Source organism: Natator depressus, chromosome 12 (assembly GCF_965152275.1).
Source record: "Natator depressus isolate rNatDep1 chromosome 12, rNatDep2.hap1, whole genome shotgun sequence".
NCBI classification, from domain to species: domain Eukaryota; kingdom Metazoa; phylum Chordata; order Testudines; family Cheloniidae; genus Natator; species Natator depressus.
The window spans coordinates 11335153-11353330 of record NC_134245.1 but is presented as its reverse complement, the minus strand read 5'-3'; the positions used below and the strand labels follow the sequence as shown (position 1 = coordinate 11353330).

General features: G+C 40.7%; 1 protein-coding gene and 1 long non-coding RNA gene across 3 annotated transcripts in view; one reads left to right on the top strand and one right to left on the bottom strand.

Annotated features, from left to right (window-relative positions):
• The window catches only part of LOC141996508 (uncharacterized), a 38342-nt gene extending 30275 nt beyond the window's left edge, over positions 1 to 8067 (bottom strand). Inside the window, exon 1 of the long non-coding RNA XR_012641552.1 lies at positions 8037 to 8067. This is a non-coding gene — a long non-coding RNA (uncharacterized LOC141996508). The remainder of the gene's footprint in view (positions 1 to 8036) is intronic.
• Positions 1 to 18178, top strand: part of NFATC3 (nuclear factor of activated T cells 3) — a 140048-nt gene that overhangs the window by 94159 nt on the left and 27711 nt on the right. For both annotated transcript variants that reach the window (XM_074968584.1, XM_074968583.1), the window contains exons 7-8: positions 12735 to 12790; positions 13414 to 13540. In XM_074968584.1, coding sequence (XP_074824685.1) covers positions 12735 to 12790; positions 13414 to 13540 — 183 coding nt within the window. The remainder of the gene's footprint in view (positions 1 to 12734; positions 12791 to 13413; positions 13541 to 18178) is intronic.

The window sequence follows — 18178 nt, the reverse complement described above, 5'->3', positions numbered from 1 at the left end:
TATGAAACATAACGGGGACTGTTTGACGTCTGTTCCAGTTGTTTGTTCACCATTTGAGTCACGTGTTGCCTGTGACTTAATTGCTGCTTAGGAATTAGCTGTGATATCAGGCTTTCAAGTGATGAATTGTTGGGATTCCTTCAGAGACCTTTTCCATGCAGCTTATCCAGAACACCTTGTCCAGTTCTGGGAAAATACTTCATCCAGTTTTCTGGGATACAAAAAACTCAGTTTAACGCCAGATTTTGTCACTCAGATTCCTTGATCTGGCATACAACAAGCTACGCTGAGATGATCAGACTTAAACATAGCGGGTGGGTACAGGGCATTCCACACATCCAAGTTATGCAGAAAACTTCTTGCTTTATATATGTTTACACATTGCATTGCATCAAACCTTTTACTTTACAGGAACCTTTCCCTGTGTACCATGCTCTGTCCATGCATTGTCCACGCTTAACCTAGTCTTTACCTCATCTCTACATTCTTAACTTTATCTTGTCCTTTGTTAGTAAATGGGTCCTTGGATGTTCTCCCTCTTACCTTAGCTGGCTCAGACATTCTGTCTTTTTAGCCTCCTGACCTGTTTACTTATATTATTTAGTAGAAATGTTCTGTTTTCAGCCGAAAGATCCATTTACTACCCTAATTCTGTCAACCAAGAAATGAGGCCTCCCTCCATGTGTTAATTGCTCACGTCAGGTGAGACCTCCACTACAGGAATAAACATCATGGACAAATTGGTAAATAGAGAATTTTGTGTTCATACAAGTATGAGAAACAATTAAGAGGTAGAGGATAAAAAAAAGTAAATTTTGGTAATCAAGGATGGTGTCTATATAAAATTATTTTTTCCCAAAGGTTACTTAAGGCAACAATAGATCTTTAAAAATCTGGTTCATATGGCTTATCTGTTAAAGTTAAGCATGTGCATTTGCATGCATATATTTGCTTGTGCATAAGTTGCATAGGTAAATACAATGCCAGATGTGTGCGCAAATCAGGTATTTGCAATATGTAAAGAGCTAGATGCTGAAGTGGCCACTTGCTTGCACACATACCCAAATTGTGCATGTATATTGGATATTTGCATGCATAAGGAGTCAAGCAAATGTATGAGTGCCTAAAAATCTGGTCTTGTATTTATCATACATGTACACATCCTATTTGTTCTTTCTCAAAGTTTCAACTTGTGTACAGAGTAATAAAGATGATACTCCTGGGGAATTCTGTGCCACTGCGCAGAATTCATGTCCCCTGCAGATTTTTTCTCCGCAAAAAATACATTCTGCTGGCGAGGCACTGCAGTTACATGTTTTGCCCACCAGGGGCTGCTGTGGTCCCAGAAGAGCAGGCAGTTGGCTCAGCCAGCCGTGGATAGAGAGGAGGAGAGTGCCCTGCCCATGGGGTCAGCTGGATGGACGGAGTAGGGCACATGGGGCTGCTAGGGGATTACATAGACTGGAGTTGAGAAGGGCTAGTGGGGGAGAGCAGACTGGGGCAGGAGCACAGAAGCTAGTGGGTTGACAGCATTGAGCTAGGAACTGAATGGGATTGGAAATGCAGGAACACATAGGGATGGGGTGGCTGAATGGGGGAGAGGAGTGCAGGGATGGATGTGGGGAAAAGGGGTGGCTGAATGGGGGTGCAAGGACACATGGGGTGGGGCAGATGTGCCTGACTGAATGAGGGAGGCTAAGGGGTCTGCATGGGGGAGGCTCCCTAACGGTCCCTCCCCACTCACCCCCAAAAAACCTGTTCCATACTTCTCCCACCCATGCCCAACAACCTTGCAGGTTCACACCCAGGCTCCTTCCCAGCAATTACTTCCCTCTCCCTCAGCTCCTTCGTTACCCCGACTCACCCAAGCCTTCGCAGTGCTTCTGAGGGGTTCAGGAAATATGTTTCTGTATTGTAGTTTAAAATGAATTACTCAGAGTTCTGTATTAATATGCCTAGTAAGGAATCTATTTGTTAAAAACATTCAGGAACTCTTTTTTGTCGTCTGTATTGTTACAGACCTACTTGCTGACAGGTATTTTGAAATTAATTACCAAAATAATTGAAATGGGTGTGATTATATTGTTTTGACAAAACGTATGCATCATTTTAAAATATTTTGTGCAAAACTTTTAATTTTTTGGCTCAGAATTCCCCCAGAAGTAAGTTGAGAACTGAAGGGCCAAATTTCTTGCCTTATATTGTTAAAGTCCATTCAACGTGCTTACATTACAAATATTCATTAGTTTAATATACTTTTTATTAAAGGCATTTACTGTTTTTCTTCACAAAACTCTAGTTCATGTACTTTAGAAAAACTTCAAATTGCTCTCATAAAATATATAATAGTAACAAATTAACCTACAGTAGCTAGCAGATTTTGTTAAGTTTGATAGTGGGAAATTTTGGAGGCCCTACTTCCTATAGGGTTGGGTAAGCAGGTTTGACTGAATATAGTATATTCAGATGTATATTATTGAAGTAACTACCTGAAATGAAAGCTGCAGTTTAAAACTTATGTAAAGAAAACAAGTTTCTGTTCTTGTTCTTGTTTTAGTCCTGAAGCAGTTGTGTGTCTGGCATAACTGTAGTAGCTTTTTAGGAGGCTTATTTAGTTTTGCAGAACTTTTCTGTTCTTTGGTTTGAGCTTTATCCTGTGTTCTTTAATTCAAGGGAGGTTCAAGAGTTCTGGATAATGTGTCTTTATATTAGGGAGCAATCTTGCTGTACCTTCCCGGCTACTTCTCCTCCTGTCTCCCCTTCTTCCCCCCTCCGCCCCCCCAAAAAAGGGGGACTCTAACAACTTGAAAAATCATCAACTAAAAAGTAGCTTCAGATACTACATCTGATCCTGAGTCCCAATACTGTTTGTAGTTTTACAAACTCATTTTCTTACTTTAAAAATCTATCTTTCCACTCTTGCTGTGTTTGGTACCCACACAAACATTCAGAATGACTGACTGAATAGTCACTGGACCAAGGAAAAAGAGTGAGAATTTCTCTATAAGTTGATGCTTAGGGCACTCACCAGGATGTGGGAGACCAGAGTTCAAGTCCCTGCTCCAATGACTACTCAATGACTTATACAAGTGAAAGAGCTACAACAGGAGAGATTGAAAGACCCACACCAGAATATCTCATAGCCCAGCAGCTAAGGTTCTCTTATGCAGTCTGGGAGACCCAAGTTAAAATCCCTGTTCCACATCAGGCAGTTGGGGATTTGAACTGAGGCCTCCCATATTCCTGGGTAAGTGCCTTACTCAGTGGATTAAAAGTAATGAGGAGGGCACCACCATCTTGGGCATTCTGGACTGCTCCTTTGGCTCATTCTTCAGTTAATATGCAACTAGAATCCGATGTTTCTTGTCCAGCTGAACCAAAACTGTTTGTGAATTTTGCAACCAATCAGGGCATAAGAACATAAACTAAATTCTGCCTTTCCGCCAACATGGATTTTGTGCCTTGTCTTCAATAGGCTGTCTGGGGAAAGACGAAAAATCTAGCTGTTGTACAGGGCTTAAATTTTCTCTAAATGCCCTGTAAAATAAAGTACGTGATTCAAATCTGTGGTATCGTACACAAAACCAAACTGATGACTCAAAAAGTATTTTAATATCAACAGACTTGTAGGGTGCTCCTTGACAAATCACCAGTTAAGTAGTCAACTTCATCCTGCATGTCATTAATTTCCAGTAAACATCCAGCTTTGCTGTTGCTTAAATATTAAAGACCTGACAGTGACTTCATTAACTCACATGTTCAGCAGTTCCATATCTATAATATATAGATCACCTTTTACCAATTTTAATTTAAAAATACAGAATTAACTAATTTGGGGAATAATGAAATGACAGTATAATGTTAATATATTAAATAATCCTTTTATGTTAACAATTGTACATCTGATGGTGTGACCAATACTTCCTAATTTCCAGAATAATAAAATCATTTTCCCCCACCATTAGTGTAAAACTTTGTTTCGTTGGACAGACTTTCATCGTTTTTATCTGAAACTTGCAGTGAGTCTGACATAGGTCTAACTAAAAGATAAATCTCGACGTCTCACTCATGACCTTGTATTTTGCAAGATATTACCATTGAAATAAAGCTTTCACAAGATATTGGTAGTTTCTCTTCAAAAGCTGATGTCTAAATACACTTTTATGATTACTATCCTAACCAAGAAGTTGGTATCAGTGGTTGATCATATTAGTTAATTTTTACTTCAGCTATATATTAACAAATCTTCTTTGTTACAGACAAAGCTGCTAAACACATAACATACCTGACATAGGACCAAAAAAGCAAGGAAATATAATGCTAAATATATAATCTCTGCTAATCCACCCATAACACTTCACTACTACAACTAGCTATACCACAGTCTTAATTCTGCTCCCTAGGGATGCCATCTTTCTGTCACCATCATCACCAGAAAACCCCCTCCCAGCACCAAATTACTAAATCAGACATCCACAACTAATAGTGTTTTGAGGGCAGAGTTTGATAAGGTGGATAGTGGAAAGCTCGCATCTGTATGAGTGCAAAGTTAAAGTTGTGGTTTGTAGACAAGAACAAATGGGACCACTGTGATCATGTAGTCTTCTGCATAACACAGGGCGTAGAACTTTCCCGAATTAATTACTGTTTGAACTAGAGTATATATTTTTTAAAAGAATCTAATCTTGATTTTAAAAATTGCCAGGGATAGTGGAATCCACCAGAAGCTCTGCTTAATTGTTCCAGTGGTTAATTACACTCATTATTAAAAATATTCACCTTCTTTCCAGTCTGAACTTGTCTAGGTTCAACTTCCAGCCATTGGATCTTGTTATACCTTTGTCTAAGCTGAAGAGCGCATAACAAATTTCATGTTCCCTATCTAGATACAATTGGAGTTGCAGCTAGCAAGAGATGTGAAGGGTAACAAGAAGGGTTTCTAAAGGTATTTTAGCAACAAGGAGGAGGTCATGGAAAGTATGGGACCCTTACTGAATGGCGGAGGCAACATAGTGACAGATGATGTGGAAAAAGCTGAAGTACTTAATGCTTTTTTTGTCTCGGTCTTCACAGACAAGGTCAGCTCCCAGTCTGCTGCACTGGGCAGTATGGGGAGGGGGTGAGCGCCCTCAGTGGTGAAAGAACAGGTTAAGGACTATTTAGAAAAGCTGGACGTGCACAAGTCCATGGGTCCAGATCCAATGCATCCAAGGGTGCTGAGGGAGTTAGCTGACGTGATTGCAGAGCCATTGGCCGTTATCTTTGAAAACTCGTGGTGATCGGGGGAGGTCCCGGACGACTGGAAAAAGGCAAATATAGTGCCCATATTTTAAAAAGGGAAGAAAGAGAACTCAGGGAACTACAGACCGGTCAGCCTCACTTCAGTGCCTGGCAAAATCATAGTGCAGGTCCTCAAGGAATCCATTTTGAAGCACTTGGAGGAGAGGAAGGTGATCAGGAAGAGTCAACATGGATTCACCAAGGGCAAGTCATGCCTGACCAACCTGATTGCCTTCTATGATGAGATAACTGGCTCTATGGATATGGGGAAAGCTGTGGACGTGATATATCTTTACTTTAGCAAAGCTTTTGATATGGTCTCCCATAGTATTCTTGCCAGCAAGTTCAAAAAGTAGGGATTGGATGAATGGACTATAAGGTGGATAGAAAGCTGGCTAGATTGTCGGGCTCAATGGGTAGTGATCAACAGCTCGATGTCTAGTTGGCAGCCAGTATCAAGCAGAGTGTCCCAGGGGTCGGTCCTGGGGCCAGTTTTGTTCAACATCTTTATCAATTATCTGGATGATGGGATTAATTGCACCCTCAGCAAGTTTGCAGATAACACTAAACTGGCGGGAGAAGTAGATACGCTGGAGGGTAGGGAAAGGGTCCGAAGTGACCTAGGCAAATTGGAGGATTAGGCCAAAAGAAATCTGATGAGGTTCAACAAGGACAAGTGCAGAGTCCTGCACTTAAGAAGGAAGAATCCCATGCACTGCTACAGGCTGGAGACCGACTGGCTAAGTGGCAGTTCTGCAGAAAAGGACCTTGGGATTACAGTGGACGAGAAGCTGGATATGAGTCAGCGGTGTGCCCTTATTGCCAAGAAGGCCAACGGCATATTGGGCTGTATTAGTAGGAGCATTGCCAGCAGATCGAGGGAAGTGATTATTCCCCTCTATTCGGCACTGGTGAGGCCACACCTGGAGTACTGCATCCAGTTTTGGGTCCCCCTCACTGCAGAAGGGATGTGGACAAATTGTAGAGAGTCCAGCGGAGGGCAACGAAAATTATTAGGGGGCACATGACTTACAAGGAGGGGCTGAGGGAACTGGGCTTGTTTAGTCTGCAGAAGAGAAGAGTGAGGGGGGATTTGATAGCAGCCTGTTAGCAACCTGAAGGGGGGTTCCAAAGAGGATGGAGCTTGGCTGTTCTCAGTGGTGGCAGATGACGGAACAAGGAGCAATGGTCTCAAATTGCAGTGGTGGAGGTCTACGTTGGATATTAGGAAACACTATTTAATTAGGAGGGTGGTGAAGCACTGGAATGGGTTACCTAGGGAGGTGGTGGAATCTCCATCCTTAGAGGTTTTTAAGGCCCAGCTTGACAATGCCTTGGCTGGGATGATTTAGTTGGTTTTGGTCCTGCTTTGAGCAGGGGATTGGACTAGATGACCTACTGAGGTATCTTCCAACCCTAATATTCTCTGATACTCAGCCTGTGATCAAACTATCCCTTAACCTTCTATTTACTAAACTAAATAGACTCGAAGAGCTCAGTCACAATAAGGCATGTTTTCTAATCCAGTAATCATTCTTGTTTCTCTTTGCTGAACCCTCACCACTTGGGTTTTAGCCCATGAAAGCTTATGCTCAAATACATTTGTTAGTCTCTAAGGTGCTACAAGTACTCCTGTTCTTTTCACTTTATCAATGTTCTTCTTGAAGTGTGGACCCCAAAACTGAACATAATATTCTGGTAGCAGTTGTACCAATGCCAAATACAGAGGTAATATAACCTCACTATACCTGCAGAGATTCCCCTGTTTCTACATACCAGGATTGCGTTAGCCCTTTTGACGACAGCCTCACATTGGGAGCTCATATTCAGCTGATTACCCTCCAGCATTCCCAAATCATCTTCAGAGTCTCTGCTTCCCAGGATAGAGTCCCCCAGTCCTCTGGTCTACATTCTTTGTTCTTCAAGTGATAGTCCCTATGGTGTTCCACTGAGTATTGCATTAGGACCATAATTGTCAGTGAACGTTCATAACTCCTTACATACATTTTTGCGATGATGACCAGTATGTCACAGGTTTTCAGTAGACCCCTTACATGACACTCTCTGGCAAACTTGTATTTAGATGCCAGACCCAAGGAATCCCTGTAGCCCTTACACACCCCTATGTGCTCTGCCAGTTGGCACCAAGAGGTTCCTGGGTCACAGTGCTCCAGCTGCCTCTGTTCCTTTCAGCCATGACTAGCTGATGGGTTAGAACCGATCTGGGGTAAACCTGGATCAGTCTTCACTGTCTAGCTGAGATAACACTATTAGGATTTTTTAATATAGGATTAATTGGTGTGTATAGCTAAGGATAGACTTTAGTCAAAACTTTCTTTGGTTCTGAGATGGTCGATCCAAAGACTAATAAGGCAGGCTTTAAAACAGAGGTGGGCAAACTACGGCCGGCGGGCCACATCTGGCCTGCGGGACCCTCCTGCCCCTGAGCTGCTGGCCTGTTCAGTTCAGGCCTCTGGTCTTGATCTTGTGTAACAGGTGATCAGCAGACAGTGAGTTTCTCCTCAGGGTGCAGCGTCAAAAAGAATGGGTCCAGGAGGGAGAAGTTGGCTTCTCCTCTTAATTATTTCATAGGAATCCCACTTAACTTTGTCTAGCATGTTGTTTCGGAGTCCTTTGAAGCTCATAACACTTCCCAAGACTTACATTAATCACATCTCCTAAAGAGTTACAGACAATCCCACAATAACACACACACATTTGCATTTTTAAGACAATCAGATCCTAAGATACTTTACCTTAAAGTCAGTAAGGTTTGTCCAGAAATTGCCATTTCTGTTACAGTCTTCAAGAAAAGATCCAGGATCATCAGATCCAAAATCTCATTGTTGGTGTCTGCTTCTGTATCTACAGCCAACCCACAAGAAAGAGCTTTGTTGGAAACGAGTAAAAATAAGTTGTCACATAGATTCAGACTTTAAGGCCAAAAAGGACCATCATGATCATCTAGTTTGACCTCCTGCACATTGCAGGCCATAGAACCTCTCCCACCCACTCCTGTAATAGATCCATAACCTCTGGCTGAGTTACTGAAGTCCTCACATCATGATTTAAAGACTTCAAGTTAAAGAGAATCCACCATTTGTTCTAGTTTAAACCTGCAAGTGACCCATGCCCCATGCTGCAGAGGAAGGCAAACACCCACCCCAGGTTACTATCCAGTCTAGTACATAAATATTTTAAAGGAAGTTAGAGATAAAATTAAGGGTTGGTTACTCTCTTCCTAGCAGATACAATATTACCTGTTTGGGTAAATATTCTTTATACTTTGCAGTAGTGAATATCAGAACCTCTTGACTTGTGTCATAAAGTGGAGGAATGGTATTTTTAAAAACAGTTAACTTCATCCACTTGGCAAGATTTCTACTCTCTCTCCATCTGAAAATTAATACAAGTCTAAAGATCAAAAAATTATGACCTTCTCCTTAAACTGCCATTTTCCTTAAACTGTTTTCTAATTCTCATTGCCCATCTGTAATGTAGTAGTTTTTCTTTTTTATTGTCCTGCATCCTAAGGTGCATAAGGCATCCACTGATTTCCACCATTTTCCGGTCTTGTGCTGATCTGTTCAGGTTTGAGTGTCATGTTCATAGATTACTACTTTTTCTATTCTACATAATATTTCTCTAGGATGCCCTCTTTCTTTTTCCAAGTGGTATTGTCCATGTTATCATTTGCTGTGGAAGTCGTTTTGGTGGTATCCTTAAAGTGTGTCCTAAATAGGTCCATCATATTTTTGCCATATTTGATGCTTTAGATTGGTTGCTCTACTCAGAATTTCTGATGTTTCAAGAAAAATCTTCTGCAGGCATTTACTTTGGAATTGTCAAGGTTCCTCCCCCACTCTGAACTCTAGGGTACAGATGTGGGGACCTGCATGAAAAACCTCCTAAGCTTATGTTTACCAGCTTAGGTCAAAACTTCCCCAAGGTACAAAATATTCCACCCTTTTGTCCTTGGATTGGCCGCTACCACCACCAAACAAATACTGGTTACTGGGGAAGAGCTGTTTGGACACGTCTTTCCCCCCAAAATACTTCCCAAAACCTTGCACCCCACTTCCTGGACAAGGTTTGGTAAAAAGCCTCACCAATTTGCCTAGGTGACTACAGACCCAGACCCTTGGATCTTAAGAACAATGAACAATCCTCCCAACACTTGCACCCCCCCCTTTCCAGGGAAATGTTGGATAAAAAGCCTCACCAATTTGCATAGGTGACCACAGACCCAAACCCTTGGATCTGAGAACAATGAAAAAGCATTCAGTTTTCTTAGAAAAAGACTTTTAATAGAAATAGACGTAATTAGAAATAAAGAAATCCCCCCCCCCCCCCCGTAAAATCAGGATGGTAGATACCTTACAGGGTAATTAGATTCAAAACATAGAGAACCCCTCTAGGCAAAAACCTTAAGTTACAAAAAAGATACACAGACAGAAATAGTTATTCTATTCAGCACAATTCTTTTCTCAGCCATTTAAAGAAATCATAATCTAACACATACCTAGCTAGATTACTTACTAAAAGTTCTAAGGCTTCATTCCTGGTCTATCTCCGGCAAAGACAAAATATAGACAGACCACATATACCCTTTGTTTCTCTCCCTCCTCCCAGCTTTTGAAAGTATCTTGTCTCCTCATTGGTCATTTTGGTCAGGTGCCAGCGAGGTTACCTTTAGCTTCTTAACCCTTTACAGGTGAGAGGAGATTTCCTCTGGCCAGGAGGGATTTTAAAGGGGTTTACCTTTCCCTTTATATTTATGACAGGAATGAATTGATCTTCTCAATTGCTTTTGTAGATTTCCATGGCCGTGCTCCATAAAGGAGGACAGACATGATGCTGATGTTGAAAATTCTTATTTTTGTGTTAGTACCAGTCATGCTACTTTTTCCAAATATTTTTAAGTTAATGGAAGTTGTTTGCTGCTTTTGATATTTGTTGCTTGACATCTAGCATGCTGTCACCATTGTCACATATATCATTCCTAGATAGGTAAAATGACTTACTAATTCTACTGTTTTTTCATCCTCTCTAATGGATACTTTGGGACATGGATAGCCATATATTTTGTCTTCCTCTTGTTGATGACCAAACCGACTTGCTTTGCTGGATCTGCCAAAAAGCTGGGTCTGTTCTTCCATTAAGCAATATGTTGAACTAGGCAGAACAATGTCATTGGCGAAAAATAAAATTCCTTGATTGCATTCTGTGGTTATTTCCCTTATGACATAGTCAATGACAAGTGCAAAAAATAGTTAGGACATAATATATCCTTGCCTTCATCCAGTCATCACTGCAAACCACTGGCGGCTGATGTCATCATATCTGACTGCATGTTTGGTATTATCACACAGATCCTGGATGATTCTAACTATTTTTGTTGGTATTCTGTAGTATGTCATAATTTTTGACCGTCTGTGTAGGCTGTCGGAAGCCTTCCAGAAATCCACAAAATTTATCACAGGAGATGCTTGCTATGCCATTCTTTGTTCTGTAATGTCTGAGAACAGCAGTATAATCAAAACTGTAATACGGGGTGGCAAACTTTTTGGCCCGAGGGCCACTTCGGAGAATAGGAATTGTGTGGCGGGCCATGAATGTTCAGAAAATTGGGATGGGGCTGAGGATGAGGAGTTTGGGGTGCAGGAGGGTGTTCCGGGCTGGGACCAGAGGGCGGGAGGGGGATCAGGGCTGGCACAGGGGTGCAGGTTCTGGCTGGGAGTGTGGGCTCTGGGGTGGGGCTGGGGGTGAGAGGTTTGGGGTTCAGGAGGGTGCTCCAGGCTGGGATCAAGGGGTTTGGAGAGCAGGAGGGGGAGCAGGGGGTTGGGGCGTGGGGAGAGGCTCTGAGCGGCACTTACCTCAAGTGGCTCCCAGAAGCAGTGACATGTCCCTTCTCCAGCTCCTACGTGGATGCGTGGCCAGGAGGCTCTACTCGCTGCCCCATCTGCAGGCACTGCCCTCGAAGCTCCCACTGGAGCATCTGAGGAGGCCATTGGAGAGTGTAGGAGCAGGGCCATGCTTCCGGGAGCCGTGTGGTGCAGCCCCCAAACCTGCGGCCCAGCTGGAGTGCCGGAGCAGGGCCGAGGCATGTGGTGCCACCCCAACCCTGACCCAGTGCCCCAGCCGGAGTGGGGCTGAGCCACGTGGTGCAGCTCGCGGGCCAGCATGAAACGGCTCATGGGCCGTAGTTTGCCCACCCCTGGTGTAATACATGACTGATAGTTAAGGGTCTGAATCTGTGAATATCTGGATGTGAATAGCTTGACTTATGCAAGTAAAACCATGGTAGTCAATCACACTGCTTGTATGATTGAAGTAACTTAGTTGCGTATGTATTGGCAAAAGTGGTCCTACCTTTTCACTGAAATGTAAGAAATATGACTTTTTAGTCTAATTTTGTTGTAGACACTGTTGAAAAGTCACTAGCTCCTTAATGACAGGTTTCAGAGTAGCAGCCGTGTTAGTCTGTATTCGCAAAAAGAAAAGGAGTACTTGTGGCACCTTAGACTAAAATTTATTTGAGCATAAGCTTTCGTGAGCTTCATCCGATGAAGTGAGCTGTAGTTCACGAAAGCTTATGCTCAAATAAATCTGTTAGCTCCTTAATGCGTGTGTTTTTAAGTATCCTATATGTACTATTGTTTTTAATTACATACTGGTATTTGTCCTATGATGATTCATGCAACATGACACAAACTTAAAAGCAACCATGCAGCTTTCTACTGGTAGTGTATGATATCTATGAATAGTTGGATCTCTGGTTTTTCCTTTTTTTGTCTTCAACCAAAAGGCAGTGTATTGTGTGTGTACACATGCTTGTTTCTGGAATTAGAAATATTAATTTAATTTTTATCCCATTATGTAATAGGAGCATTTACCTTTAAACCAGTATCAGAATGTTTTTTTCATGAATGTATTTTTTTATAAATATATTTAAACAGATTTTAATTAGTCCATATAAATTAAGTAGAATGGGCCAGATATTCAGTTTGTTAAATGACACAGTACATTAACACTAATACACATCAGTTAAGGATGTGACCATTAACTTTTACAAATTATTTTAATTTACTTGATCTTTTAAAATCATAGTGGAAAACCTGAATTTTCTCCTCTTATTTAAAGAATATCAATGTAAAGAACTATACGTGCTCTTTGACTGTAGTGTCAACTCACAATATAATCTATGCAGAAATCCTTAATGATATAGATTTGTTTGTAAATAAAACTTTAGTGTAATCTGGTCAAAGTATATAAAGAGTCTTGGATGTTTCCAACAGGAGGAACATTTAAGAATCTTAGAATCTGTTTACAATAATTGCAATATCCTCTTGTAACTGAACTTTAATATTTTGAATTGCATTCACTTTCAGTCAGCATATTTCAGAAAATGCTTTTTTGCCTGAATTTCTTGTAAACTTAATTTCTCTCAACAGATGGACGACCTCAGTGGGAAGTAGAAGGGAAAATAATTAGGGAAAAGTGTCAAGGGGTGAGAAACTTATTTTTCTTTCTTTAGAAAGCTGTTTTTGTTTTTTAAGTAAGAAATTGGTCTTCATTGTCTTGTTTTTTGGTTTAAACTTTTACTGTAAAGTAAAGGATTAGTAGGACATATGAACAAGTTTTGCAGTTTGTTTACTTCATCTGAAGACTTTTTCTAAATTATCATAACAGTATAAAGCAGTCATTAGGTCACTGCTTCCTAAGAAAATGAAATGATAAACTTGTTTGAAAAACTAAAAGGGGAAATTTAGAATAACTGGTGAGAAGTAATTTTCGTTACTGCCAATGAGATTAGTGGTATGAAATTTAGTGTCTGCTAGTATGGCATTCATATGCTCATGAAGATAAGTTAATACTTCACAAGTGTATTTTTAAATAAAAATGTAATCTCTAGAATATGCAAAAATGTCTCCCACATCACAGGTATTAAATTGTATTTTGTTATGTTTCTGATTTACTGTTTAGAAAATGCATGAAGCAATAGCTTCACCCAACTAAAAATCCCCATTTGAGTTAGCATTGCAGTCAGCACTCACGCAGTATTCTTTATTTAACAGGTGTATTTCATTTACATTTTAAATGTAATGCCATCTTGTTTCAACTTTAATTTAGGCTAACATTGTTCTTGAAGTTCCTCCGTACCATAACAAAATGATTACAGCTGCAGTCCAGGTGCAGTTTTATCTTTGCAATGGGAAGAGGAAAAAAAGCCAGTCTCAACGTTTTACTTATACACCAGGTACACACAGCTACTGCATCTTACTGTAAGCTAGTTAGTGTACGCTTTTAAAAAACTACTAAAATTTAGTGTATTTCATAGATACCATACAAAATATGTTCCCTTTGATAAGTAGATGTGACTAAATTTTTACAGTTTGTGAATTGCCAGTTAAGAATTTGTGTAATTTTGTAACAGAAACTTGAATCCAATGTAGTAGTAGTGTGAAATAATATGAATATGGTTTTAAGAATTTCTATTTTGGCAATTATATTTTTACAACATTATTTAATTCTTTTATTCCTATAGCTTCTTGGCCACATGGAGTGTGAATTCTCAGTGGTCACTGTTTTTTTCATGATTCTGTTTTTGTCTCCAGTTAGTGATACTATGTAGTGAATTCCAGGAGTAGTCACAGATCATAGAGGAATAAATCATCCCCAGTTTATGCGATGCCAGTCTTTCTCTCAATAGTCAAAATACAACTTTGGACTTCAGATGAGAGAGGAAAAAAATACACTCCATAGACATCTTGCAGTGTGGCGAGAGCTAGTCTTGGAACTTTGTCAGAATGGCATACTATAGTTGATCTGTCTTAGCAAGAGTGTTATTGGTATTGGGGAAAACCATACTGCAGAATATGTAACATTCTTTTTGGATGGCTTTTCAAGTGGATTTAAAGTTCCTAATAGACTGTAAAGAGCAGTCAGGAGTTCATCAAGAACCAATAGTAGCTGTAAGGGTAAGTTCCCTTCAGCATTGCTTTGTACACGCTGTTTATGTGAAATTGAAGGACCTGACATACACAAATATATATATCAGAAAACTAATGGATGCTCCTAACAGTCACTGTAGACTGACAACTGAATTATTATTTTACACCAAAAGTTACACATTTTGTACCTTTAAGCATAATTAAAACAGTGTTATACAGTTATCTGGCTAACTATGTATGAATTCGTTTTATCACTACAATAGCAAAAGTTTCAAACAATATTTAAAATAACTTACTTTATCACATTTTTAAAAGAATGTCAGCTGCTTGAAAATATTCTTAAACTCACAGTAATCATAAGGTGGCTCTTTCAAGAAAAACTATTCTTGAAATATTGGAATGAGTAATGGAACATACCAGCTTAAAATGTGTCCAAAATAAATAGGAAGTGAAGTTATAACTGAAGCTATATTACAGCAACCCTTAACACCCACTTGAAGGGTTTCCTGTTTTCATTTTAACATGCATGCTGTAAGCCAGTAATTGATTGGGACAGGTGTTGGCAGGAAAAAGCTGTTGTGCTTATGAGTAACAGCTCCTGATTATCGGTTAACCATAGCCTTTGGCTTAAAGAAGCAGGGAGATTCAAATTATTGAAGGATGTGTCTACCTACAATTCTGTGGCTGTTTTAAAAAGAACCCAGGAGCTGAAAGGAAATATGAAATAGGTCTGTGTAGGGATGGTAATAAGCATCTTGGGGGGGGGGGGGGGCGGGAATCATTCTAGGTGTTGTATAAAAAAGATAACGGTTGCCTGCACATATCCATACTTATGGGTGCATAGGCATGCCACATTATCGGTGGAACTTTGGAAAGCTTTGATTGCTAGAATAGCATGCATGCACTGTTGTAGTACTTCAGATTTTTCAATGCAAACCAAGGTGGGTTTTTGCTCATATATTGATATATACTAAATGTGATTATGGGATTAGAGAAGTGAGCTGGGGCAGGAAAACTTGAATGCCATTCCAATCCAAATGAATAGAGAACCTTCTTCCATTATTCCTTCAGGTAAAAAGACTCCTCAAAATAGAGGTCTCTGTTTGAGGGGCCTCAAAATCAACCTTACCATTATCTGATGTGCAAATTGAGATCCAGCAACTTCACTCAGGTCCACAAATACTTCCTTGAGGGCTAATTGTTGATTCCATTAAGGTCAACAATAACCTACTTAAGGGAACCTCTTTTGAGCGTCACCTCTTTCTTCTTGGAACATCTGCTCCATGATCTACATGGCCAATGAGGGCTGGTTAGCCATGGATATCAACACCAAATCATGAGATGGCCTAATAGAGATAGTAACAGTGCTGCCCTTTAAATCTAGCTCCCAGCATCTCACCACCCATGTTAAAAGCACTGAAGACCGCCTCATCAGATGTTCTGTCTGACAGATTTGAATGCTTAGGGGACAGTGGTGTTGAAAAGCCTATTACTCAGTCGACCTAAAGGCCATTCTTCCTCCTTTCCTCAGGAATTTTGTAGGAACTTCACATACAGGACCCATTCAATTCAAAATACCATATCCCCTCGATTCTTTCTTTTTTTTTTTAAGTTGTCTTGAAAGTATTGGATGTACCTAAAAATAATTCCTTTGCAATAATGGGGAAAAGTTGCTAAAATATCTTGACTGTTACTTAATTGAAAGAGCCTTTGTCTATTTGACTAATTTACAGCATGATATATATCTAATATGTTAAGTAGTATTTCATAATTATCCATTCTTCCTCTCCCAAACTTCCACATAAATTCTCACCCCACACCCTTTCGATGTCCGGCAATCTGTACTGTGGGCATTTAACCTGCTGATTGAAGGCAGAGCAACAGCTGGGACCACAACTGATAGATCAAGGGTCTCCTTTTGGTACCAGAGACTTTCAGGGTAGAATTACCAAAAAAATATGAATTTGACTAATTGGAGACTCCTAAAATAGGTTTTAAAGTCTTTCTTTCCCGCCCCCCCCGCCTGCCCCCCCCAAAAAGGCAAATACCGCTCAAGTCTTAGTCTTTTTTTATTCAGGAGCCTTAGGACTGGACTGTCCCACCTGCAGACAGGAACTTACAGCTTCTAGAAAGCGTGTCTCGGATCTCCTTGTAGCACTGCAGGCATGAATCTAATCCATTGGACTGGCATGAAGGCAGGGTCCATGTTGAGCCAGGGAATTAGGTCACAGAGGTGGCACACAGGAGATCTCACAAGCAGATCCCATAAAGGTACCTTGCAGGGGCAGGTGGAGCAGTAGCAACTGCCACTACCATCACTGCTGCAGTTGATGGCTATGTAGCAGCCTCTCCTCAACTTCAGCAGATGTGCTGTTTAATTCCTGAGACACTTACCCTTGAACTGTCTGCACCAGGGCTTAGGTGACCATGCAGCTTCTCCCTTAGAAATCCAGTGGGGCCACCACTCCCTCAATAGAGGGGTGCTCCTTGAAGTAATGAAGTGACTCTACTTAAGTCTGGGCAGACAGACATCTTGTATGCCCATGGAGCCACCTTCTACAAAGAAAATGGTAGAGGAGTATCCCTTCCTCACTTTTTAAAGCTCCATCTTCCTGGGGCAAAGTTCAGTAGGACCCTTCTAAAGATCCCTCCACCTCAAGAATAGACTGGAGATATTACCTAACCATAATTCCTCTCCCCCTGCCCCAAATTTTTTTCATACGGTGAAAACCAGTAGCTTGAATTTGCATGCTTTTAAAAAAAAAGATCTTCCCTTTATCCCTGCAAGTTTCAAATGCTCCTCTTTTTCAAACTCTGGCCCAGAATCTCCCTGCCAAGCAAAGAGAGAGGTGCATCTCCAGTATGGTGGCTTGTTTGTTTGTTTTTTTGTTTTGTTTTTTTTTTTTAAAGAAACACATGCCATACCTCTAAGGGCCATAAGGTTTTAAAAAAAAAAAAAAAAAAGCGCTAACAGAGTAAAGAATAAGAGAAATTCTCTCTTCTTCATCCAGCTCAATTTCCCTGAAGGAAGAGGAATTATCTGGCTTGGCCCAAATAAAACTTAGCAAATATTTGATCACATGTTATGGATGTTGCTAACCAAATTGGAAATGGTCCCTGAGACACTCCAGAAGCCACTAATCTCATGGAAACCAAAGTGAGCCTCTCAGAAATATTTTCCAGCAAAAGTTAAAGAAAGACTTGTTCCATTACATTACAGGGAGGGAGGCCTCAGAAATTTTGTCCACATATGGGAGATATCTACCTCAGCAAGTGGATACTGTAGACTGCTTTACAGGGTTTTGCCATCCACATGACCAGATTCCTCAGAGATGAGTTCACAGTCTCTCCCAGATCAAAGAACCCAGTCAAACACCAGAAGGTAGAAGAAGCAACATCTTCTCAGCGTTGGAGTCATAGGGCCAGTACTTATAAGGCAGAATTTATGGCATGTTCTTGATATTCTTTATGGTCTCAAAGAAGAATGGGGACACAAGCCGTTTTAGATTCATTGGGTGATGTGAAATCTCAGGTCTCAGAGCTATGACTTAGAAGTTTCAGACTAAAAACACTATCACCCCAGAATTTTGTCACTTAAGTGGGCCTCAAGGAACAGCCTGGAACAGGCACTGAAAACATTTACTCTTCTGTTACAGAAGGAAGTATTTTTAGTTCAGGCCTCTCCCACTGGGCTAGTGTCTGCTTCACAAGTCCTCACAAAAATTCTGGTTGTCTTTAGTGTCCATTTTCAGAGAAGGAGAGCATACTCATTTGTCCCTGCTTACAGTGATCATCTCATCAGATCGTCATCCCATCAGGTGGCGCTTGAGGATCTAGAAGAAACTGTAACCTGCTTACAAGTTTTTACCAGGTTTCTGGTGATCAGAGTGAAGAATCATCTCCAACTTCTGCATGTAGGAGTGATCCTGGATGCCAAGGAGAGA